Source organism: Heloderma suspectum, chromosome 3, assembly GCF_057233095.1.
Source record: "Heloderma suspectum isolate Gila_16-S chromosome 3, 16-S_ref, whole genome shotgun sequence".
Classification (NCBI taxonomy): domain Eukaryota; kingdom Metazoa; phylum Chordata; class Lepidosauria; order Squamata; family Helodermatidae; genus Heloderma; species Heloderma suspectum.
In genome coordinates this window covers 15,478,000-15,503,345 of record NC_139460.1, presented here as the reverse complement: position 1 = coordinate 15,503,345, position 25,346 = coordinate 15,478,000, and the positions used below count along the sequence as shown (strand labels likewise).

The following is a 25,346-nucleotide window of genomic DNA, read 5'->3' as shown; positions in this document are numbered from 1 at the left end:
TGAACACAAGACGCTGCCTTATCATTCCTTCTCCATTGGTCCCTTTTGAATTGTCCACTCTGGCCAGTAGCAGGGGTCTCAGGCAGAAGACTCACCCATCAGCTGCTACCCACTCTTTTAGCATTGAACCTGGGACTTTCTGCATGCAAAGCATGTGCTCTTCCACTGAACCATGGGCCCTCCCCTAGGCCTGTGAGGACTATACCACATACCCTGGCTGAACAGGTGAACTGCCTCATTCTTGGTTGTTATTACCAAGCTCACCAGCAGGCATACATGGATGGTGCCAGAGGTCAACCAAGTTGGGCCCCCAGACCCATTAAAGAGCCTATTAACTGGTGCTGCCATCTTTTCTCTCTTGGGATAGGATGCTGCCAGATCGCGCGTGCTATGACTTGCCATCAAAAGAGAGTGTGCCCCCAAGTCTACTAGGATGGGGCAAGGGGCTCTTGGGCACTTCCTCTGCTCACGAGCCTCACTTCCTTCCACTCGTCACAGTCGGTGCCTCAGCTTCCTCTCAACTTGAAGCACTCACAAGGGTCTCCTTGACCAAGTTGCCCCTTTGTCCAACTTGCCCTGCAGGGCTCTAACCCATCTCCTTCCCTTACCTAGCTATGCCATTCAAAAAGGCCATATTTTGAGGTCAGATGTTTTTCCTGGCTGTGCCCTGTGACACCTGCAGGTGTCAGGGCTGGCTCCAGTGGGTGGCATCACTGGGTGTTCACCAGGGCCCTAAGATGGCCCACCAACCCCAGCAGTGCTATCATTTCTTTGTACAGTGTATCCGAGAAGATCAGACGCAGCCTCAACAGGATTCTCAGTTTGCATGTCCCACCTCTTCCAGATTAGGGGCGCCAACTGAGGGTGTTGTGCCCAAGACACCCACCACCCCTGGCAAAAAAAAAATCCTGGAGACAACACTGGAAGGTATAAACTTTGGCATGATGCAGGGCAATACACAAGTTCTATCTTTGGTGTGTTTGGCCTGTGATGATTCCTTCATTCCTATGTACGAGTTCGATAGATTTTGGTAGTCGTGAAGGAAGGACTACACACAGGTGTGAGTCCGCCTTGAGTAAAGACAATCAACCCTCTTCTCGTTTCAAAAGACCTGCTCTTTAAAAAAGAAGAGCTGTGATTTCTCTATCCCCATACCAGCTGCTTCCGAAGGGCCTCTTGATCTTTTACAGCCTGATATTGTGCCAGGACCCTATCTTCTTCCTTCTCTTTCCTCCTCCGTTCTTCACTCAAGTACAGAGGAACACTTCTCTGAGCACGTTGCATGCACAGATAGCACATTTCCTGCGGGTGCACAAAGCATAACACATCATTATGATTTATGAGGGAGTATTTATGTATTTATTTATTTTGAAGTTGTATTCCCTATTCTTCTCAGGAGCGCCCAGCTGCTCTAAGCAAAGAAATCAAACTGGGCCTGTCTGGTTAAGAGCTCGGAGAAAGCTTTCTTTGTGATCTCGGATGCCCTTGGTGTGTTTAGTGGGCAGCTATGCTAACGTCACTATGAACTGTGGCAGGGGAGAAGTAGAGGATATGGCTCATAATGCACTGCACTGCTAGGGTGCCCACTTACACATTGCCAGAAAAGAGGAAATGCATCACCCCACCCCACCCCACCCCCAAGGACAAAAGAGGATACCAATTTGCACAACATTTGCATATGCTAATTTCTATCTATAGATGCAAATTTAGAAATAATAACTATAATTGAAATAGAAACATAGTACATCTCACCAGTCAGCTGACCAGGTGCTAACCGTGGCTGGGCAACTTTGAGGCCCAGGTCTCCCTTCTTACATTCTTTATCTTTAGACTGGACTTGGACTACACAGCCCTTCAAATAGAGGACACCTTCAAATAAAGGACTGTCCTCTATACAGTAGGACACACGGCCACTCTACATCACACCACATTTTATTTGCTACAAACCATTCATAATTACAATATCAATAATTGCACAGCACACATTTTATGAAACCAATGCAATGACAGCGCTCTTGTCTTTGGAAAGGCTTCTACCCATCGCATATTAAATATGTACATATAAAAATTAAAATTTAACTATAATTTGACTATAAAATAGGTCAATTTCTAAAACAGTGGCTGTGCTCAGTTGCATAGAGAATGCAGCAACATTTCGTGTGGCATCTTAATGCCACATCTTAATGCTACCCATCGCATATTAAATATGTACACATAAATATTAAAATTTAACTATAAATCGACTATAAAATAGGTCAATTTCTAAAACAGTGGCCGTGCTCATTTGCATAGTGAATGCAGCAACATTTCATGTGGCATCTTTTATTTATTTAGATATTTATCTCCCAGCCATCAGTGTTACTACTTCCAGGGCAGTTTATCATCGTGTTTAAGGCTGCAATCTTATGCACACTTAGTGATTTCCCATTGAAATTGGTGGGATTGATTTCTGAATCAACCTGGATAGGACTGGCCTGAAAGACTGCTTTCTCCCATATAGGCTTCCCGGGGTTTTATCATCTTCGGGGGAGGCCCTTCTCTCAGTCTCACTGCCACTGGAAGCATGTTTGGGAGAGACATCGGAAAGGGCCTTCTCAGTGGCTCTGACTCTGGAACTCCTGGACAAAGCATCCCAAACACCAGCATATTGTAGCTTAAAGCTGCCAGGAACTAAGCAATCAACCTTTTAGAATGGGGAAAAACTGTGCAAAAGTTGGAAAACCGTCCCATGATCAGTGGTTAGGGGGAAAGGGGTGTGGTCATCTGGAGATCCCAGAGGGCCGGATTAGAGAAAACTCCCTGGAAAAGACCCTGATGCTGGGAAAGACTGAAGGCAAAAGGAGAAGGGGACGGCAGAGGATGAGATGGCTAGATAGCATCACCGATGCAATGAATATGAACTTGAGCACGCTCCGGGAGAGAGCGCAGGACAGGAAGGCCTGGCGTGCTATGGTCCATGGGGTCACGAAGAGTCGGACACGACTGAACGACTGAACAACAACAAGGGCCGGATTTGGCTCCTAGGCCTAAGGTTCTGCATCCCAGCTTTATGGGAGTGAACCCCCATTTAGAACAGTTTGAACATCACCTCCCCAGTCCACCGAACTACCCACAAGCAGTACTTATCTTAAAAGCTAGATTTTTGTGGCAGAAAATATATGGCATAAGAAATGTGTTAGCCTGATTGTTCTACATGTCCATCGCTTTGTGGTTGCGTTAAAAATGTAGGGCTGGAGAAACTCTCAGCAGCAACTCTGCTACATCCAGACTTCCCCAGGAAGTATGGAAGAGTCATGGGCAATACTGGCATAGCATATGCTATGCACACACATATCTGTCTCACTGACTGCTCATGCACTGGCCCAAATCCCATTAAAGGATTTTGGAGTTGCTGGAAAACTTATTAGTTTTTCTAGAATCTATACAGGAAAAACAAATACACATCTTGTTCCAACTCAGAAATCCTTGACAGCATTTGGGCCCTCACATATGCAAACATTCTATTTACTTTTTATTTTATTTTTTTTAATTGATCTTTTATTCAGTCATGTAGAAGGCTTGTTTCAAGAAGAGTTGAATATGCATCAACTAGTGTAATTTAATACTAAGGAAATGCCATCAGAAAAAAAATACATGATATATTATCACATGTATTTGCAGGGTCCTCACAGAGAGAATGATGTCTCTCTATGCTCCATCTTATATTTGTTCCCTTCTCTCTTACTCACAGAATCATAGAGCTGGAAGGGACCATGTAGGTCAGCTACAACATAAGGCCATCCAGCCTCTGCTTAAATACCTCCAGCAAAGGAGAACTCCCCAAGGCAGTCTGTTCCACTGTTGAACAGCTCTTACCTTTAGGAACTTTCTCCTACTCTTTAGCCGAAATCTACTTCCCTGCAATTTCCACCCTTTGGTTCTAGTCCTGCCCTCTGGAGCAACAGCGAACAAATCTGTTTCATCTTCAGCATGACAGCCCTCCAGATATATGAAGACAGACAGCTCTCAGGTCTCCTAAACATACCCAGCTCTTTCAATCATTCACCATATGACTCCAGACCCCTCCCCATCCTTGTTACACTCCTCTGGATTTACTCCAGCTTGTCTACATCCTTCTTAAAATGTGGTGCCCAGAACTGGACACAGTTCTCCAAATGCACCTGACCAGCAGAGAATAGAATGGAACTATTACTTCTCATGATGTGGACACCATGCTTCTGTTAAATGCAGGCTGATTGCAATAGCCTTTTTTAGCAGCCACATCGCACTGCTGGCTCTTGTTCAGCTTGTGATCAGTTAAGACCCCGAGATCCTTTTCACGTGTTTTCATGGAAGATTAAAGACTATAAATGGCTACTAGTCATGATGGCTACATATTACCTCCAGTAACACAGGCTGTATGCTTCTGAATGCCGGTTGCTGGAAAAGATGAGCGGGAGGGTGCTTTTGTGCTCATGTCCTATTGTGGTCCTCAGAGGCATTTGGTTGGCCATTCTGGAAACAGAGTGCTGGACGAGGCAGGCCTTTGGTCTGATTCAGCATGAGCCTCCTATATTATTATGTACAGCTGACAAGCCAGCATCCCCTCTCTCCCCTCCCCCCCAACACACACCCTATAAACATAAGAATATCAGAAGAGCCCTGCTGCATCAGACCAAGGGTCCATCTAGTCCAGCATTCTGTTCACACAGTAGCCAAGCAGCTGCCCACAGGAAATCCACAAACAAGACACAAGTGCAACAGCACCCTCCTGCCCATGTTCCTCAGCAACTGGTATACACAGCATACTGCCTCTGATAATGGAGGCAGCACAGGGCCATCAGGACTAGTAGCCATCGATAGACTTCTCCAGGAATTGGTCCAATCCCACTTTCAAAGCCATCCAAGTTGGTCATCACTACGACATGTGGTAACGACTTCCGTAGTTGAACTATGTGCAGTGTGAAGAAGTATCTGTCCTGAATCTCCCACCAATAAGATTCATGGGATGACCCCAGGTTCTAGTATTATGAAAAAGGGAGAAAAATGTCTTCCCATCCACTTTCTCCATACCATGCACCCTTTTGTACACCTCTACCGTGTCCTCCCTTACTCACATTTTTTCTAAGCTATACTTGAGCCTTAATTTTGTGTGTGTGTCCCTAAATGCAGGACTTTTACTCACTTGTACCCACTTGTATATCACCCTCACTGAAAGCCTAGCCAGAAAAGTCCGTTGCCAACCTCCAGAGGGCAGGGGGGAGGGGGGATGATACAGCCAGTGGCCTCCACACAATGGCCTCCAGGGATAGGAAAACCACCAGCAAACCCACATGGCATTGACAGTATAAATCACAGAAAACATGGCAACCATGTGTAAATTGCCCAGTGTGGAAGCACCAGTTCATACAATCAGAACGTCCATGTGATCCCAAGCTGGGTCATGAGCCTAATGGTTGCCCCTTATATTCCAGGACTCCAATGCGTGGAAGCCATCCGATGTATGAATCAGATTGGAGACTGGAGGAAATGCACTTGACACAACCAGGGCTTCCTCTCTTTCTGACACGGAAATTGTCTGGAGCCCAAATTTATCTATCACTCAACAGAAAGGTGTACAATCAGGGCTAGAAATATTGAAACAAGGATAACTGTTTTGGCAGTTGGCCTCTGTACACCACCACACTGAAGTTGAAAGGAAACACACCCACATGGGAGCGAAGTCAGGACTTTCAGCTGTAATTCAAGGGGTGTCACAAAAGTGGGGCACTAACCATTCAGGAAGGACAGCCAGTGGCATACACAGGCCCCCATCGTTGAGGGCTCATAAGTAATGGAACAAACCAACATAATTTCAAACTGAAGGATCGCCTTTAATACCTGGATGAAAATCCTTTGCAGTCAATGACTGCCTGAAGTCTGGAACCCATGGACATGAGCAAATGCTGAGTTTCCTCCCTCGAGATGCTTTGCCAGACCTTTACTGCAGCTGCCTTCAGCTGCTGCTTGTTTGTGGGTCTTTCAGCCTTCAGTCTTGTCTTCAGTAAGTGAAAAGTGTGCTCTATTGGGTTGAGATCAGGTGACTGACTTGGCCATTGAAGAACATCCCACTTCTTTGCCTTGAGAAACTCTTGCGTAGCTTTTGCTGTATGCTTTCGGGCATTATCCATCTGCAATATGAAGCGGCGTCCTATCAGTTTGGCAGCATTCGGCTGAATCTGAGCAGAAAGTATAGCCCTATACACTTCAGAATTCATCCTGCCGCTTTTATCAGCAGTCAGGTCATCAATAAACACCAGTGACCCGGCTCCATTGGCGGCCATACATGCCCATGCCATAACACTGCCTCCACCATGTTTGACAGATGATGTGGTATGCTTTGGATCATGAGCTGTTCCGTTCCTTCTCCATACTTTTCTCTTCCCATCATTCTTGTACAAGTTAATCTTGGTTTCATCAGTTCAAAGAATCTTATTGCAGAACTGGGCAGGCTTTTTTAGGTGTTTGCTGGCAAAGGCTAATCTGGCCTTTCGGTTCTTGAGTGTTACCAGTGGTTTGCACCTTGTTGTGAAGCCTCTATATTTACATTCATAAAGCCGTCTCTTGACTGTAGATGTTGACAATGACATGCCTACCTCTGCAAGAGCGTTCTTGACCTGGCTAGATGTTGTGAAAGGGTTCCTCTTTGCCATGAGCAGAATTCTGCAGTCATCCACTTGAGTTGTCTTCCGTGGTCTTCCAGGCCTTTTGCTGTTGCTGAGCTTGCCAGTTAATTCCTTCTTTTTCAGGATGTTCCAAACTGTTGTATCGGCCATTCCCACTGTTTTTGCTATCTCTCTGATGGGTTTATTTTGTTTCCTCAGCCTAATGATGGCCTCCTTCACTCGCATGGACACCTCTTTGGACCTCATGTTGGGACTGGGAGTTCCAGTGAAAAGCTACCAAATGCAAATGTAACACTCAGAACCACCTCCAGGCCTTGTATCTACTTGATCGGTCATGGGATACCCAGGAAACAGGCCACACCTGGCCATGCAGCTGCTTGTCAGCCGTTCGTTCCATTAATTATGAGCCACCAACGATGGGGGAGGGCGTATGCCACTGGCTGTCCTTCCTGAATGGTTAGTGCCCCACTTTTGTCACACCCCTTGAATTACAGCTGAAAGTCCTGACTTCGCTCCCATCTGGGTGTGTTTCCTTTCAACTTCAATGTGGTGGTGTACAGAGGCCAACTGCCAAAACAGTTATCCTTGTTCCAGTGTTTCTGGCACTGACTGTAGGTGAATGGTGGGTCAAGCGGCATCAATCTGTGGGCCAAATACAGGCTGTGGGCCACCTGCTACCAACCACACCCCCTCACTCCAGCAGCCACAATTACCCCCACACAGATATAGCTGACAAAACAAAGAAGAGTTACATAGTATACCTGTCCTGCCCTACCATGATCTTGACAAATTGGGGATGGAGTCCGGGATCTGGGGACCGGCTTTTGGGTGGGGCTGGCTTCCTGCTCTGCCTTTGAGGCATCAGGAACAGGCGTCGTTTGCCTAGTGAGCACAAAACACAGTGAGTATGGAAAGATAGCCACAAAAGTAAAAGCAGCAGCACACGCACATGTCAGCTGCTCAGGTTCCACTTTTAAAGCTGTGATATACCACTAGAAATGCAGGATTGTGTCTGGGGGAAAGACAAGGCATTCCCCCCCCCCTCCCACCGCCCTCACGGCACTCCTGTGTCAATGGCAAGAACATGGCCGCACCAGAACTAGTCTCACAGTCATCCCATCGGAGTGCAGACGGGGCAGGTGGGGGGACAGGATGGTATCAGTGCACCACAGACTACCAAGTAGAGATGGAGATATCTGTTAATTTAGTTCTCACCAAGATTTTTGGATCTGCAGGCTTAAGTTCCTTCCATCCCATTTCCAAAGAATTGTGCAAGTTAAAAAAAAAAACGCATGGAAACCCACACCTTTTTTGCTCGCATTTTTTCCAAATATACACATTCTTCAAGTATACATGCTTTCCAAGTATTTTTCTATTGCTGTAATACAGTTTTGTACACAGTTTTCTCTAATTTATGTATTTCACGTGCACCTCACTAAAATGGACATTTTTGTGTGCATTTCCCCCCAGTGAACTGCATCACCATGCTTGGAAAAGTGCGGATATCAGCACACAGCTCACATATTAGCTCAGGAGGTGCAAATTTGGTAAATTTGTACTAAAAACTCAATGGAACAAATTTCTCGCCCATCCCTGCTACCAAGAGGGATTTACATGCACACTGTGTTTAGTTATTGCAGTTACCTTTAGCATCATTTGGACTAGATCGTTATGAATGTTGGAAGTCCATCCTCCGTTAGATTTGATGGTTGGTCAATAGTGCAGGCCGACAATTTCAGCAATGGGAGCTAATGCTCTCCTGACTGCTGAGAATCTCTCTCCCGGTGCCTTTAGAATGTGACACTCTCAGAACTAAGGGGAAGGCCAGAGAAACAGGTCTAAAGCAGTTCTGAACTATGGGGCATGTGGAGAGTGTGCAGTTGGGTTGGCTGAATGTGGAGTACCTTGTGAAGCATTGCCGATCTGCCTGGACGATCTGCCTGGTCGTCCCAATATACTGGGACGATCTGCCTGGTCGTCCCAATATACTGTGCCTTCAATATTTGTAAGTGAAACAAAGATTACAAAAGATAGCATGGGTCTCCAATGCTCTCCTATCCAAAGGAGACGAAGCCCTGTCACTTCTACCCACTTGGGGTGTGCCCAGCAGTATTATCTCAATAATAAGAATGCAAAGCGGTAAGCTGAAATTTCATCTGCCTGTTCATCTCTGGCATTTCTATTGTGGAAAGCAACATTATAATAAGCTTTTGCTTGCAAAGAAGATGCCTCAGAGTTAACCCAGAACCCCTTGCACAGAAATCTAATGGAGGAGGTTTAACTCATCCATTTTTCTCCCCACCAGCACCATACAAAGGAACCCTTCCAATTAAACAGAATGGGGCTCCTGCATGTTTAATTACATGCAAGTCAATTCTCCAGATATGTTTATCATCAATCCTGAAAAGCAACTGCTGGCATTCCACACACCTCAGACAAGCCCTTAAAACATTTACAAGCTCTCCAACAAAGAAGACGGTGACCTCGTCAAAACCTGACAGTTTCTTGTCATCAGGGAAAAGGATAGAATTCGCTCGCACCGAGAAAGAGGATCCTAAACCTCTTTCAATAAGGCTTGTCACTCAGCAATCACAACAGCAGCTACAAAGAGCATATGGGAAGAGGAAGGAGATGTCAGGAGAAACCAAAGGAGCTGTACCTCACATTACATACTTCACAAAAAAGAAGAGTTTCTAAAGTGACTCCTATGTCTGGGTACCAACTCAAGTCCCTTGTGCAAATACACACAGGATTAGCTCCCTGAGGACCAAATTAGATAGGAGGGTGGAGAAGGTTCTGCTTCCTTTATAACGCCAATGCAGAAACTGCGGGGGGGGGGGGGCACTGGCACGACAGAATGACTGGATGCGAGATGGATGCTGAACCCTTCCTGCATCTGCCAGTTCTCCCTGGCAAATGAACCCTTGGCAGCTTAATTTTTTTTGCCACCTGGCAAGGCTCCAAAATCAGGCATGAGACCAGCTGTGAGGGGGAGGAGGAAATCATCTTGGGGGGGATTTGGAGGGGAGAATCAGTGGGTCTAGGATGGCTTAAGTACCTCTTGCAAATGATGGAGGCATATTCTGGTTGGCAGCAACCATTGCCTGCCTGATTCAAACTACAATTATTGTTGACCACAAAGTGACAGAGGGAACTTGGCTCTGCGAGATGAGTACGAGAGCCCGAGGCTTGGTCCCAACAGGCAAACCATGATTTGACTGTGATGTCAGAACTGGGCCAGTTAGAAGGAGAAGGCAACATGGTGCCCATAGGCACCAATTCGTCCTGGACGCTTGTGACCCACCAAAGTGCCCTACCCCTCCCACTTTTTAAAACATTTGATACATTTTCTGACTAGCAGCTGGGATTGCTATGAAATAGGTTTCTGTTTGTGCTGAAAATTTTGGGTTCCAAGGAGTTGTTTAGAGCAATGGGGCTCAGACCCCGCCTCTGCCTTGGACTCAGTCTTTTGAGTAGGTTGCTTGTCCTTTGCCACACCTCCAATGGCAGCCATTTTGTGGTGGTGCCCAGGACAGTTTCTCAAATTGCCAAATGTGCCCATGGACCCAAAAAGGTTGCCTGCCCCTGATCTAGGATGTAAAATAAGACAAAGGTGTTGCTGTCCTGAAGACTGTCACATTTTAAGTGCATGGGGAGATGAAGGAGAAAGGACAATTGCAGCTGTGGGGGGGGAGGGGGTGTTTGTGTGAAATGAGATGGATGCAGGCATATATAAACTACCCTGGATGCTGAAATCTTAGGGCAGTTCTAAGGAAGGAAAGGAAATGCATGTACTTGAGGTTTGGCTGCTATGGCCTACAAGCTGTTGTTACCCTCTCTGAACCCTTATAACAGGATGGGCTACTGAGCTCAATTATTTTTACAAGTTAAATGGGCTCAGAGGGGCTATAGCACAGTGGTAGAAGAGCACAGACTTTGCATGCTGAACATCCTACTTGCAATTCCCAGCATCTCCTGATTTATTTTTTAAAGGAGGAGGTAGCCAGTTTGGGAAAGGGACCGCAGCCTGAGACACTAGAGAGTTGCAACCAACCAGTGTAGACAGTCATGGGCTAGCCCAGGGAGAGGGCAACTTGTAGCCCTCCAGATGTTAGGCTGGAGGCTAGGCCAGGAGTGCGGACACTTTTTCAGCCAGAGGGCCAAATTCCAATCTGGGAAAAGTCTTGGAGGCCACATTCTATCTGTAGGTGGGGCCAAATGTGATTATTACCAATGTTCATCCTACTCAGAAGTACGCAGGACTTCTGCATGAATCAGTCAGCAACACTTTCAAATAGCATCCCAATTACCAAGCCTCTGCATGTCTACTCAGAAGTGGTGCCCTCAGGATCAAGATCTCACCTTGCAGGAGGAAGCTTGGGCTTAAGGATCTTCTCAGGCTCTTCAGTCAAGCTGACCCCCGTGACTTTGGCCGGAGAAATCACTTGGCGAGAGAGAAGGCGCTTCATCGAAACGTTTTCTGTCAAACAAGAGCAGAGGTTGCCTGAGAATTCCACGCTGCAACTGCAAGCAGTCAGCAAAGGGGCCTTATTAAAGCTAGCTGTGAGTAATACACATTACGAACTTGATTGTCTACCAGGGCACGCTGGTGTGCTGAGAGAGCTCTTAGCATGCCACAAGGGATAAATAAATGAAAGAATGATGGGCTCCTGAAGTCCAAAGCAACCATCTACACAGGACTCTGCCTCCTGCAGCTCTCTGTGATTTATGGTTTTAGCCATGCCTCGTCTCAATTCAGCCCCTACTAAGGGTAGTTAGCTGGCCATCATTGGAACCAGGGCCACCACTTTGAATTCCACAAAATGCCCTGAAAGTGCTTGACATAGCATGATTGACTCACTTGCTAACACTGGGTATATTTGTCATCAGGAGCAGCCCAAGACATTTTGCTGCCTGAAGCAAAGGACAAGAAGGCGCCCCCTCCCTTTCCATGTATAAAACCTGACTGGACTGGCAGATGATTCTGTCTTAATACTGATAATAAGACAGCATCCTTCACTGTACCTGAAGGCAGCAGGCTAACGTAGGAGGTGCAGAGCACATGGCACACAGGTCTCTCCTCCAATACCTTGCTGCCACCTGACGCTACTGCTTCACTTTGCTCAATGGTAGGGCCGGCCCTATTTGTCATTATTGTTTGAATAAAACTAACACCCAAATCCTGTGCATATTTACTCAGATGCTGAGCCCCACTGCAGTTAATGACGCTTACGTCTAGGTAATTGTATGTATAAAACTGCAGCCTATGCAGGGCCAGCACAAGCTCTCCCACCACCTAAGGCAGGAGAACACACACATCTGCCGCTGCATCACCCACACTCATTGCCATTGCTGCTTGTCCTCTGGTCCGCACTGAGAATCCTCTCGGCATAAGCCAGAGGACCGATGGGCTCACTGGAGAGAGAGGCCGCTGGCACAGCTCTTCATAGAGGTGGCCAGTCCCAAGTGGCTGACTCTAAGGGGGTCCTTCCTCAGAGCCAGGCACAGCAGGAGGGGTGTCCCTGGAGATCACCTGTACTGCGTGTCAGGTTCGCAGAGCCTGCCTGTACCACGTCAGGATCTCAGAGTAATCCAGAGAATGGGGGGCTGCTCTGGAGAGCCCCACCAGCCATTCTCTCACTGCAGCATTTGCCACAGTGGTAGGACCAGCGGGGCTCTCCAGAGCACCTGTTGCAGCGCCACTGTGTGGGCGGCTGCTCCAGAGAGCCCCCCTGGTCTTGCAATTCCACTGTCGCAAATGCCACAGTGGGAGAGCAGCCGGTGGGGCTCTCCGGAGCACCAGCTGTAGTGCCGCCTCGCTGGAGCAAGGTGGCAGTGGGCCCTCCTGGCAGGGGGAGTGTGCAATTTGCCACTCCTCCCGCTCCACCACCTGAGGTAGGGGATTCACCCTGCCTAATGTGAGGGCTGACTCTGAGACTAAGGCTCAGATACATTTACATTTCATATACCAAATGATACAACTTTATGTGCTAATACACAATACATCCCATGTCGCTGAAGTAGCAAAGTAAGTTTAGGTATGGTATATATTGCATATATCTTAGTTTTTGCCAAAGTTTCCATCACAAAAACCTTGGGGGGGGGTGAAATTATTTTTTTCATGGCTTCAACATTTCCAGAGATTTTACATTTCTACTTGGTGCCTGATTTGGCCTTTGATAACATCTCCAACGTTTTTGGGGCAATGGCACATTTGGAATTTTGAGAGGGTGCCATGAGTACTTTCACAAAATGGCTGCCATAGGAGGCTTTCCAATTCATAAAATGGCTGCCATGGCCAGTCACAAAATGCCCACTTCACAGAAGGAAAACACACGCAATACACACACACCCGTCAGGCAAAACGTATGTACACACGCCACACATTTGAAACCCAGCCAGAACACCAAACGTTTCCCCAAACCCCACGCAAAAGACACACCATGCCAAAACAAAGAAATAAAGGAAACAGAGATAGTGCTGGAGCCTGGTGCTTTGCAGCACACCAGCCTCCCAGCTTTTATATATATATTTGTGTGTGTGTGTGTGTAAATAAATAAATAAGCCTTATCCTCCATGAAAGTCATATCTTCTTTTATATGTATAAAAAGAGGAGGGCCAGGGAGCCTGGCAGGCACAAAGAGAGTTGCCTACAGACATCACCTTGAAGGCCCCCAGTTCTATACAGCCAGTTTCCAGGACAACTTGGGACACATCCAAGAAAAGCAGCTGGTATACAGAGAAATTCTTACTACCCACCGACTAAATGACGATAAAATGGCTGGCGAAAATTAAAACTTTTGCCCAACCTTTTTTGCTGTTCTCTTTCTCCGTCTGCTCCTTTTCTTTGCTCGACTTTTCATCTTCTTCCGCGATGGCTTCCATTTCTTTCATCTCAATCCTACAAGGGGGAAGGAAAGAATCAACCATAACGAAGGGGCTTGAGTGCCCTTTTGCACAACCCAGCCCTCAAAAATCTCTTCACATCACACTACCATTTATACCTGGCAGGTTTTACTTACAAAGGGAACACTCTTGATTCAGCAAACCAACCAACCAACCTACATTCAAATTCCATGTTCGGGTGATATGATACACAGTCCTTTTAAATGTAAACATAGCCCTCTTTGTTTTCAGGAATGGCACCAGGGGTTGGCCTTGTTGGGCCTCTGGCTCCATGGGAAAGGCAGGGTCCTCAGTGCAAAGTAGAGGCAGAGGCCTCCAACAGGTAGCATCCAATACATATAGGCCCAATGCATGCAATATGTCCTTCTCCTCAAGACTGTGTGGTCTGAGCATACACACATCAGACACTACACACTATAGATTAGCCTTCCCCACTCAGAGCCCTCCAGATGCACTGGACTACAACCCCTATCATCCTCAGCCAGCATGGCAAGTTGGGAAAGCTGCTATAGACCCTACCCAGGAACAAGGCAGAGGGACAAGGCAGAGGCTGTTTCCCCAATGTGTGTATACTGTACATCAGGGGTGGGCAGAAGGTAGACCAGGATCTACTGCAGAGGTGCAGAACCCCCGGCCTGTTGGCCTAAACTGGCCCGCGGGGCTCCCCAGTCTGGCCCGTGGAGCCTGTGGGGTTCCTCCAGGGGGTGGGGCTTGGCCTCCAAGTCCTTCCCCCTGGAGGGAATCCTCCTCTTTGCCTTACCAGCCAAGTTGTTTTGCAGTCGTTCCCATGGGGATGCTGCACAAAGCACAAATCTCAGCTGGTGCTCAGAAGGGTGGCTATGCTTCCCAGCGCCGGTTAAGTCCATTTCACCGTGCCTCTCTCAGCATGGAAAAAATATGAAATGGTCGGGGTGGGGGGATGACATCAGTGGGCATGGCTATACCCACCAGCACCATCCAGCCTGCAGAGGGCCTGGGACAGGCAATCCGGCCCCCACTTCAAAAACATTCTGCACCCTGATCTACTGGTGGGTGATTTGCAGTAGATCAGCAAAGATTTATGTCTCCCAATTGTTCAACAAGGGCAAACACAAAAACATGGTTTCCCCCACCCCACTCTAAATTTGGCTGCTGAAATGAAGGGAGGCTTGGAGGGGAAACCAGGAGTGGATTTGAGAGTGAAAGAACTGGAAGCACAGTTCTGATACTGAAAATAAATTCTCCGTCTAAGCCATGTCCTTAGATGCACCCAGTTCCTTAATTCTACTAGGTGTGTGCCTGCCCCGAGCAATTATTTTGCACCTGACTCCACTTGGTGGAGCTTGAAGTCTGCACATCCCCGCCGTGTTACATACGCGCATGGCATTCGACAACTCTGTCCACGATCTCGAGATGTAGACACCTACCTTGGAGGTCCTGTGTTCCCCAAGCTCATTCAAGGCACATAATCTGAGGGAGATCAACATGCAACTGCTCTGAGGAAGAGGACCCAGTGTGTCTGACTCCACCCCGAGGCTGGCAACCTAGACGTCTCAAGCAGGGATGGCCATAGCTTATGAGCAGAGCACATGCTTTGCAGGCACAGATTTGCACCCTGACTTCTCCAACTAAAGCACTGGTCTTCAATTGGTGAGTTAGAACCTGCTGCTGGTTCATAGGGGGTTGCAACAGCAGCACTACCGTGATACAGACCAGACTTGGCATCAGCACCCAGCGCCCTTGGACTGCTGCTGGCAGGGCCAGCCCTACCACAGGGCAGAGTGAGGCAGATTCTGGGTGTCATGAAGGCCAACAAACTGCTAGTTATTTATTCTTGTATTTCTACTTTCAGGGAAGGGAAGGGCTGTGTGGAATTTTCTCCCCAAGTGTCAAAATAACTTGGCCAAACCTAGGCGCTATGCACAGGGGAGAGGTGCAGGCATTTGCTGTTCCACTTCAAGTAACAAAACATCTTGGGCTGGCCCTGGCACTGACGCCTGCCCTGGGTCTGTGAGCTGCCATTTTAAAATATCCCACAGTGCCCCCTGAGTAGCATCGCTCCAGAGCATTGTGGGACATTTAAAATGGTGCCCGCTGCTGTCCTCAGGTAAGCCTGTGGCCAGGAGCCCACTGACATAGGGAGGGACCTACCAGGAGAGGCTTTGCCAAGGGCCCCTCAAACGTGAAACTGGCTCTGATAAAAAGGCAGTGGAGGCTGGAAGCTCCGATGTCAGTGAATCCACTCTGGGTTTCAGTCAGAACCAGTCAGAACTCTAAACGAGCTATCCAAGGTGCTGAACCCAATCCCCCAAATAGGTTCTGCCACTGGAGCCACCAGCCTCCACTGTGGGAACCAGCAGTGCCATATTACCTAGGCCTACTAGGTTTAAAGCTTCTCACCTTGGATAGCTCCTTTAAAGTTCTGACTGAAACCTGGAGCGGATTCACTGCCCCACTGACATCGGAGCCACCAGCCTCCACTGTAAAAATGCACAGTACAAAATTAAGAAGTGGGTTCTCAAATGCATGCTTGGGTGGGTCCCGGGTCTGAAAAGGCTGATGCCCCCCACCCCCGGCACCCTTAAACTAGTAGTAGTCACAGTTAGGTGGCTGCGTTTTCAACTAATTGCAGTTTCCAAGCAGTCTTCAAATGACTGAACCTTGCCTCTTTCCCGTCAACATAAGAGAGGGACAAGCACAATCAACTTGCGGATCAGGTGAATGGACCCACCTTGGAAACATGGCAACATTACAGGTGCGTGAATGCGGAGTGGAGGTCTCTCTGGCTGACAACACCGAATCCCCCGTCCCTGGCCTCTATAGCCGAAAAAGAGGCAGTCAATATGGCTTCTGGCAAATTACAAAGCTATCACAACCTAGGCATGTCTTCTTTGAAAACCATGGGTCGCTTCTAAAACAACAGCAAAAAACCTCTTATCGTGGATGTTAGACTCCTTTGCCCAACGCAACTGTGGAGGTGCTGTAGCTCAACTGGTAGAGCACCTGCTTTGCATGCAGAAGATTCCAGGTCCAATCCCTGGTAACTCCAAGAAGGGCTGGAAAAACTCCCGCCTAAAACCCTGGAGTGCCACTGCTGCCACACAGTGTAGACAACATTGGGCTAGATGGACTAGGGTCTGAGTCAGTATAAGGCAGCTTCCTGTGTTCCTAACTTGCAACCGCTAAGTGAAAGCTTATGGGGCTTTTGAGTTAAGAGAAAAAGGCAGCCAAGGGGGGACACGATCGAGCAGCGGCACTGGACCCCTTTCAGTCCAAGGGCCAAATTCAATTTTGGAGAAGCTCTCAGGGGCCTCATTCCAGTGGTTGTGTGGGGCCAAAGGCAAAGGGGCAGAGCTACAGGCAAAGCGGTCGGAACCCAAAAATAGCCACATATTTTAGCTTAAAGGTCTTACTGCCATTAGCTAAGCCTTAGGAGAGGCACTGCAGCCTTTTCGAATGGGGGGGGGGGAACCTGTGCAAAAGCCAGGAAGCCACCAAATGATGGGCTTGGGGGGGGGGAAGGGGGCGTGGCCATCTGGGGAATTTGGCCTGAAGGCCTGAGGTTCAACACCCCTGTGATAGAAGTTTGGATTCCTGGAATGCGTGATACACAGGGATGCCTTTGAAAGTGTCCTGGACACTTCAGCTGGTCCAAAATAGGGTACCGAGACTGTTAACAGGGATTGGCCAATACAACCCTGTTACACCAGTGCTTCGTCATCTGCACTGGTTTCCAGTCTGTTTCCAGGCCCAATCCAAAGGGCTGGTATTAAAGCCTTATAACAGCCTTCCCCAACCCGGTGCCCTCCAGATGTTTTGGAGTACAATTCCCAAGATCCCGGATGTGAGCTAAGTCCATTCTGGATTTCACAAAGATCAAATCCCTGAAGCATCCCTGTCCCTAATGCAGGGGGGGATGGCCTGCCTGGAATGAGCATGCATTCTCATGACACCTGCAGTATCTCAGCCTTTTCATACAAAGCCATCTGTATTCTTCTTATAGTTATCTCTTGCACGCCAAATTATTTCCATGAGCAAAACACATAAAAATCAACCCAGGCATTTAATTGAAATAAGCAACTGACAATGTCTCGGCCAGGATATACGTGCTAAGCAAGGTGTGCATGGATGGAGGACGTTGCACTGGGCTTCAGCATGCTGGCTAGGGCTGATCGGTGCTGAAGTCCAAAACATCTGGAGGGCACCACGTTGAGGAAGGTGCCCCTCAGCAGCTTGGGGCCAGGACACCTGAAGGATCAACTCCCCATAAGTAGTTCCCCATTTATGGAATAATCTCCCTGACAAGACCCGCCTGGCACCAACATCGTCATCTTTTTGGCGCCAGGTTAAAACTGCCCTCTTCTCTCAGGTATTTGGCGGCGTATCATGAGTCGCTGGCTGATTGTTTTAAATTGTTTTAGATATATGTTGTTGTTGTGTGTGTTATTTGTTCTATGTCATTATGTGAATGGTTTTATATAATGTATTTTAATGGTTTTTAATTTTTGTGAACCACCCAGAGAGCTTCAGCTATGGGGCGATATAGAAAGATAATAAATGAAATGAATGAAACTCCTCCTATATGATCTTCTCCAGAGACCCCCAAGAACTTCTTCAGAGGCCCTCCTCTGGGTGCCCCTACCAAATGGGTGGTGACCAAAGAGAGTGCCTTTTTACTGGTGTATTCCTGTTGGGGGATGCCCTCCCCAGAAAAACTCACCTGGCACGGATGTTGCAGTATTTTCAGTGCGAGGGAAAGACCTTTTTATTTTCCCAGGCTTTTCAGTTTTAAAAACATGTTTGGGTATTTTTTAAGACCCTTAGCCCAACTACATTCTCTGTTGCTAGCGTTATTCTCATGCTGTTATAACTTGGTTTTTCAATTTTTGTTTTATATCCATGACCTACTTTTATATTTTATGGTTTTAATTTTTTTCCATCTGTACACCACCCAGATAACTTAAATCAATTTAGCAATGATCTAAAATTGCTGTTGATAAATAAATCTGCAGTTTTATGAGCACTAAAAAATAATAAAATCAAGTGACGGAATCTAAAAGATTGACAGAATCTTTTCCATTGATTAAGGTGGCAATCGTATATACCCTTATCTGGGAATAATTTCTATTAAACACAGTAGAACTTACTTCTACGTAGACATGAATAGGACGCACTGTAAATGTATTTTAATCCAAATAATCAACCAAACGTTGCAAGTATAGTAATGAATTGTCTTGACTACAGTGAGCATATATAGAATGACAATTGGTATAAGCCAAGTATTGTTATTAGTCTGAAAGACCAAAACAACACCTAGACCCAGAAGGAAATTACAAAAGTACGTACATTTGAAAGAGCTTTCAGGAGAGCCCCGCTCCCATCCATGGTCTGAAGAAAGTCTTTGTAGAACTTCATTTTCACCTTGCTGTCTCGGATAATCAGAACGCCAATCCCTTTGAAGGTGAACTCCACCGTCTGCTTGGTGGCAATGGACCGTGAGAAAGAAAGAAGTGTTTCTCGGACGCATCCCTCTACAGTCTCCCTGTTAAAAGGTCCCTCCAGGGATAACACAATGAAATTCAGCCGAACAATTGGGATATCACCTATGGAAGGGTGGTGGGGAAAAAGAAGTTGAAGGGGGCATGGCTTGTATAGAGGGCAATGCAACACGTGGAGCAAGATGTCAGAAGAACCCCAAGGGCTTATTCACACATTTCTCCCAGCTCCACTCCATTTTAGCCAAAATGCCCTTTCTAATCGAAGGGCTCCTTCACACGGAGTTTTTATCCTGCGATTGGGATGGCTCCTTCACAGAAGTTTGCGGGCTCTTTACATGATGCTGTGACCCTGCTGTGACCCTCCAGGGCGTCTCCTGCACTAAATGCCCTTTGTTCCGTTTTTAAATAGATGGCAGACAATGAGCTATCAAATGACCCCGTTGTGTTCTGCTTCAGCTTCCTCCCTGAAAAGAGTTAAAGCAGCAAGAAGAGGAGCGAGATCAATGAAAGATACTGGAAGACTCAGATACCGGGAGGGGGAAGGACCTGAAAAGGGGAGTCGGAAGCAGAAAGCCGCATTTTAAATACAGGATTTTAGGCTGGTGTAGAGATGCCCCAAGGCTTTGTACAGATGGTTTGACTCACTAGATTCACACAACACAACAACCCACACTCAGGGTTGAATATGGGTTGAGTGTGGGTTGTCATCAAGCTGTGGGTTATTGCTGTTAGTGTTGTGTTGTGTGAAGCCAGCCATGCTAACAAACCATGGTTTGTTAACCACAAATAACCCATTAAGAGAATCCATGGTTTGTTGTTGGGTTGTGAACTGTGGGTTGTTTGTGGTTAAAAAACGATGGTTTGTTAGCACGGCTGAGTTCACACAACACAACAACCCACAGTTCAACAACCTACACTCAACTCATACTCAACCTGGAGTGTGGGTTATCGTGTTGTGTGAACCCAGTCACTATATAGGCAGCTTCCTATATCCCTATGCCAACAACCAGGCGTGTGCTCCCTTGTTCCACCATCCTGCCATTTCCACAGCTCTGCTGCCATTCACAGTAATGCTACATCGTAGCTCCACCATTCCCCTTTGAAAAGAACATCATTTTTGCATTGAGTTTGTTGCTTAGGGTAGTATCCAACATGACCTTGCACAGGCTGTCCAAGGTCACCAGTGCATGCACAGGTGTCCTCACCAGCAGTGGCTGCGATGTAGCGCTTCCAGGGGGAAGCACCGCAACGAGCCAAAATGCTAGTTTCTGGAAGGGGCAACTCCTCCAGTGACCCTAGGCCATCCACACAAGGCCCATGTTGGATACTACCCTTAGAGGTTAACTTGGTTGGTTGTACACAGTAAAGTGTTCACTGTGCATGTGAATACAGGGGAAATCATCATGCTGCAACTTGATTTCTTACCGGGAGTGTGTATTTTGTTAAACTTCAGTCCATGAATCTGTGCTAGTTTCTCAGAGAGAAGGAACACAGGCCGTTGTAGGAGAATGTACTTGTTACTGCCAACTTCAAGCTTCTGTCTCAGAAAGGAGAACGTCCCCAGTCCTGGTATTGAGACACCCTGAAAAAGAAAGACTCATAAGCAAGAGTCTGGAGTAGTGTGATGGTTAAGGTCATGAGCTATGAGCAGGTACTTCAAATCTTAGGTCAGACACAAACTTCTTAGGCAAGCCACTACACTGCACACATCTGTAATATAGGGATAATAGCAGTGGTCTACCTTACAGTATGGTTGTCAGGATTATTATGAAGGACATGCCTTTAAAAAAATATATTGTCGTGGGATTGCTGCCTAATAATTGTGAATAGCACCACTGCTGAACCTTAATTAAGCAATGTTTGCTTAATTGGGACTAGTTAATGGAATGTTAATGGCTGAGAATGGATGGTTGATGGCTCCTCATGGGGAACTAACGATTGGGAAACAGTTGGAAATCTTTCCTTGAGCGTTTTGAATGGGAGAAGCCACTGGAACTTTTAGGCTTCCTGAAGGCATCAGCTTGGCCACTATGGGGATCAGAATATTGGACTAGATAGGCATTTGGCCTGATCCAACAGGGCTTTTCTTATGTTCTTTATAATTCTTAACTCCCCCCATCCCCCAGCTAAGGTGGTTCTTAAAGCCTGTGTGTGGAAGAGCCTGCAGTTTTTGGAGAAAGCAAGAGCCGAGCTGAAAGTGTTAGTGGATCCAGGTGCCTCCCCCTGGGGATCTCATGGGAAGCAGTAGAACTGCTGCCTGCTATGAGTGCAGGGCCGGCCCTACCATTAGGCAGAGTGACGCGATCACCTCAGGCGGCAGATGCTAGGAGGCAGCCTTCCGGTTGTTCCTCATGGACTCTCTGGCTGTTCAGCTCTGATGGAGGAAAGAGCTGTGCATGCCACATCTTGTCCTGGGCCCCCTAAACTACCCTGCTGCCTCAGGTGGGGCAGAGGGCTGTATCCCACTACCACTGTTGAAGTGATTCACCCGCCAGTCTGCTCAACTTCAGTCTGCTCAGCGAGGGGGGTGCCAACTTGTCTGCCTTAAACAGCAAAATGTCTTGAGCCAGCCCTGTGAGAGTGCTCCCGTGGCTTGCCTCCACCTGCACTACTTGCATATTTGTAAATAAACTAAACGTTTCAAAATGCCACAAGCTTCTCTCTTCCCAAAGGAAGCCAAACACAGGTAGCAATGCCCACAAATGTTCTGACCACTACAGTTTGGAGTTGACTGCCCATTCTTTTAAAAGAGAAGCTTATGTACACTCTGGCTGCATTTATTGGGATGTTCAAGCGTTGGAACCACTCATAACACATGGATTCAAGCGAAGGAATAAAAAAGGAGTCTGGAACCTCTTTGAGACAAAGCGCCGCAATTTTCCATTTTGGAAAAGCTCTTGGGAGGCCACATTCCAGCTGGCGGCACGGCCGAAGGCAAAAGAACAGGGCCAAAAAGGCCAGCATATTTTAGCTTAAAGCTCTTACTGGCAGTAACGAAGCCTTAGGGGAGGCATTTCAACCTTTAAGAATGGGGGGGGGGTCAAGAATGTCAGCCTGCTTTCTACCATGAGAATAGGCTGGGCTGTCACATCCAAGGTAACCCCCCGGAGCTGGTTGTTATCTAGCAGTTCCTCAGCCCTGCTGCTCTAGGCCAAGCTCAGTCGGTGTTAATGGGGAATGAGATGACAGCTGTGTCTGGTGGGATCCTGCCTTTTCTGAGGTGAGGGTGGTCCGCCCAGGGCTGAGCCTCGTGATTTGTTCACGAGTTCTGCCCTGAGTTGCTAGGGCTGGGCCTTAAATAGGGGACTGAGGAAGGGGAGGGTCGTCTTCCTTTGAGCAGGGGCTTGGATTCGATGGTCTTATAGGACCCTTCTAACCCTACTATTCTATGATTCTATTATTCCTTTGCCCTGATGGTTCTTGGATGTGTTGATGGCTGGAAACTATGCTAGAAGGCCCATACTTTGGTATGCATAGGCTAGACTAGCTAACTTTGTTATTTTGCTTGGGGGTGCGTATAAAGGCTCTCAACGTTCCTGGGTGTTCTGTTTATTGTAATCTTGCTTGCAATTTCCTGCACAACCTACCATCTCTTCCCTTCCCTATTGTCCCTTTTCCTTCAATAAACTTTCCCCTAACTTTCAGTTGGTGTGGTCAGCTCTGCATAACTTCAGTGCTAATTTCAGTGCCTATAGGCCTGGGTGGAAGGCTACTGGGTTATTGTGGGGATTTGTGGCCAGATTTGCCCTGTCTTACCTTGCAGGGTCGTTGGACTAATCTCGGCAATCCTTCATAGGGGGAAACTGCACAAAAGTTGTAAAACCACCAAAGAATCAGTGGTTGGGGGTGGGGAGGGAGGGGGGAGTGAAGGGACGGTGGCATGACTATCTGGGGAATCCAGGAGGGCCAGATTAGCCCCCAGAGTCTGAGGTTCTGCAATCCTGGAATAAATAAACAGGAAGTCTCACCTTATTCATGGAGAGTTGCTTTTCAACAAATTCAGAAACGGTGCCCCAAATACTAAGGACCTCTGAAATGCAAAGAAATACATATTTATCTTATAACACCCTGGTCCTGTAAAAAGAGGAGAAATCATGGTCTGAGCATTATTTTCAGTAGCTCCTCACTTCCGAGAGAAAGAGAGAGAGAGAGAGAGAGAGAGAGAGAGACTAACTCCATATCCTTGTGCTACCAATATTTGATATTCAGTTGACCTTTAGGCACAGATAGTATGGTTGAGTTACTTCAGTTTCACTTTGGAATTTCATTTATGGACCCAAAGTGTTGCCATGGAACAGTTTCATCTGTTGATTCAAAAGGTTTACATCCTCACTGAGATTTCCCAAACAAATATATTATAGGTAATTGAGATCAGTGCATTGCAAGAACTCAGCTGCTAAAAGCAACTGAAATCAGGAAGTGATATATAAGCAAGATAAACTTTGCAAAGTTTATTTTGCAACTTGCCACTTGCACCAACAGAAGGTTTTTTTTCTTTAGGCCTTGTAAGTGTGTGTGTATGGGGGGGGGGGCGGCGGAGAGGGAAGCAGCTGGCTGGGAAAGTTAAACACACACACCCTGACCCAGATCAGGGCCCCACACATTTACAGTAAAGTAAAAAAAAGGGGGGGGGGTAGAATCAGCTACATACTATGCATTTAATGAAGCACATAGTTTAGCCCTAAGCGAGTGGCCATCATTTCAGTCATTATATTTCTATACCGCCCCGTAGCTGAAGGTCTCTGGGCGGTTCACAAAGATTAACAAAACTATCATCACCTAGTGACAGCGAATTCTGAAAGTCAGGGGTGGGCAGACTTCAGGTTTGCAAGATCTGCTTCAACGGAAGCCAGGTGCAAAGTAGTGACTCAGGCAGATGGACACACATGAAAAATTAAGGAGCTGGGTGCCTCGGAGCACGTGCGCAGCCCTGGAATTTGTGACCAGTGCCGGAACCCTGCTCACAAGTCCTTTCTCACAAAAATCCACTCCTGGTGTCTTCTCCCGCTGGACCCTGCCACCCCTTCAGCATTCATTTTCAACAACCTAGTTTGGCGGGGGGGGGGGGGGGAGCTTTTTAGTTTTTCGACAGTGGAGTCAGAACAGAAACCCTTGCCAGTCGACTGCAAATCAGCCAGAGATCTAACAGTATTTCCTGATGTGCCTTCTGCCCAAACCTGCGTAACTGTGAAGATGTCCTCTCTTTACTGTATCTAGAGCAGCCTGCCCCAACCTGGTGCTCTTCAGATGTGCTGGACTGCAACTCCCATTGGCCATGCTGGCTGGGAATGATGGGGGTTGTAGTCCAACACATCTGGAATGTGCCAGAGGTCAGAGAAGCCTGTTGTCTTTCATCTTTCCTGAATTGACCGTCAATTGATGTCCTTGACCCAGTCTAGTATTATAGGACACAAGGAGAAGGAGGGTTTTTTTTTAAAAAAGCAAGATACTCTGTAAAAATACCAAGCACATTGATAATGCTACATTAATAACAATGCTTTGTATTGTATTAGTGTCATGGTTAATCCGGAAAAGTTGGGTTTTAAAAATAGAATTGTTAAAAAAAAAAAAATGCTTACCCTCTGAAGTGAGCTTGGGCAGCGTAAGGAATACATTCCTGCCCCCCTCGAGGATGCCGGTGTGGATGGTCTCCAGCATTTTCGCATGGATGATGTCTCCTGTCTCTACCAAGGCAAAAGCCAAGTCGAAAGCCAGGTAGACTGGGCTGGTCTTTGGAGGTTTTGCGCCAAGGAGAGTGGCTATCACATCCTCTCCCCTACCGCCTCTTCTGCTCACTTGACTTTAAAGCACAGCCTTAAAAAGGTCGCCTCCATTCCCCTTCTCTCCCGCCTTTTCCTCCTCCGCATCAATGCAAAGAAAAGAAAACTGTCCTTAAAAGAGAGAAGGGCGGAGAAAGTCTGGAAAAAGCGAAGCATCCACTGCGAGGGGCGGGGGCGGGGCCAGGAATGGGGGGCGGGGCTGTCGCTAGGACGCGAGACTCCCTCACGGTTACTAGGGGTGACGTCACAATAGCGGCTCCCCGCTCAGCATGGCATGAATCGTTCAGACGCTCCTTTTCTCTTGCTATGGGAAGGAAGTGGCTGATTGGCAGGAGAAACAGCCAATAAGGCACCGGGGCAGAGCTCTTTTGGCATCTTGCCACCTATGGGAGACGGGGGGGGGGGCCCGCTAATACCAGCGGCTCATTTTTAAAAATTATTATTGGTAGTAGTATTAAATATTTAACTAAATAATCAAACACAGGCACCAGTTCTGAAGGGACGGCTCCAGTGCAGCGGGAGGCTCTATGCATGTCTAG

The 25,346-nt window shown here is 47.3% G+C and overlaps 1 protein-coding gene across 1 annotated transcript in view; it reads right to left on the bottom strand.

Annotated features, from left to right (window-relative positions):
- Positions 1 to 24,898, bottom strand: part of CCDC81 (coiled-coil domain containing 81) — a 37,145-nt gene extending 12,247 nt beyond the window's left edge. The window contains exons 1-9 of the mRNA XM_084842515.1: positions 24,607 to 24,898; positions 22,996 to 23,057; positions 20,453 to 20,609; positions 18,876 to 19,132; positions 16,261 to 16,346; positions 13,454 to 13,545; positions 11,007 to 11,124; positions 7,406 to 7,526; positions 1,156 to 1,302 (exon numbers count right to left, since the gene is read on the bottom strand). Of these exons, the coding sequence (XP_084698641.1) occupies positions 1,156 to 1,302; positions 7,406 to 7,526; positions 11,007 to 11,124; positions 13,454 to 13,545; positions 16,261 to 16,346; positions 18,876 to 19,132; positions 20,453 to 20,609; positions 22,996 to 23,057; positions 24,607 to 24,685 (1,119 nt within the window). The 5' untranslated portion in view covers positions 24,686 to 24,898. The remainder of the gene's footprint in view (positions 1 to 1,155; positions 1,303 to 7,405; positions 7,527 to 11,006; positions 11,125 to 13,453; positions 13,546 to 16,260; positions 16,347 to 18,875; positions 19,133 to 20,452; positions 20,610 to 22,995; positions 23,058 to 24,606) is intronic.
- Between the last annotated feature and the right edge of the window lie 448 nt (positions 24,899 to 25,346).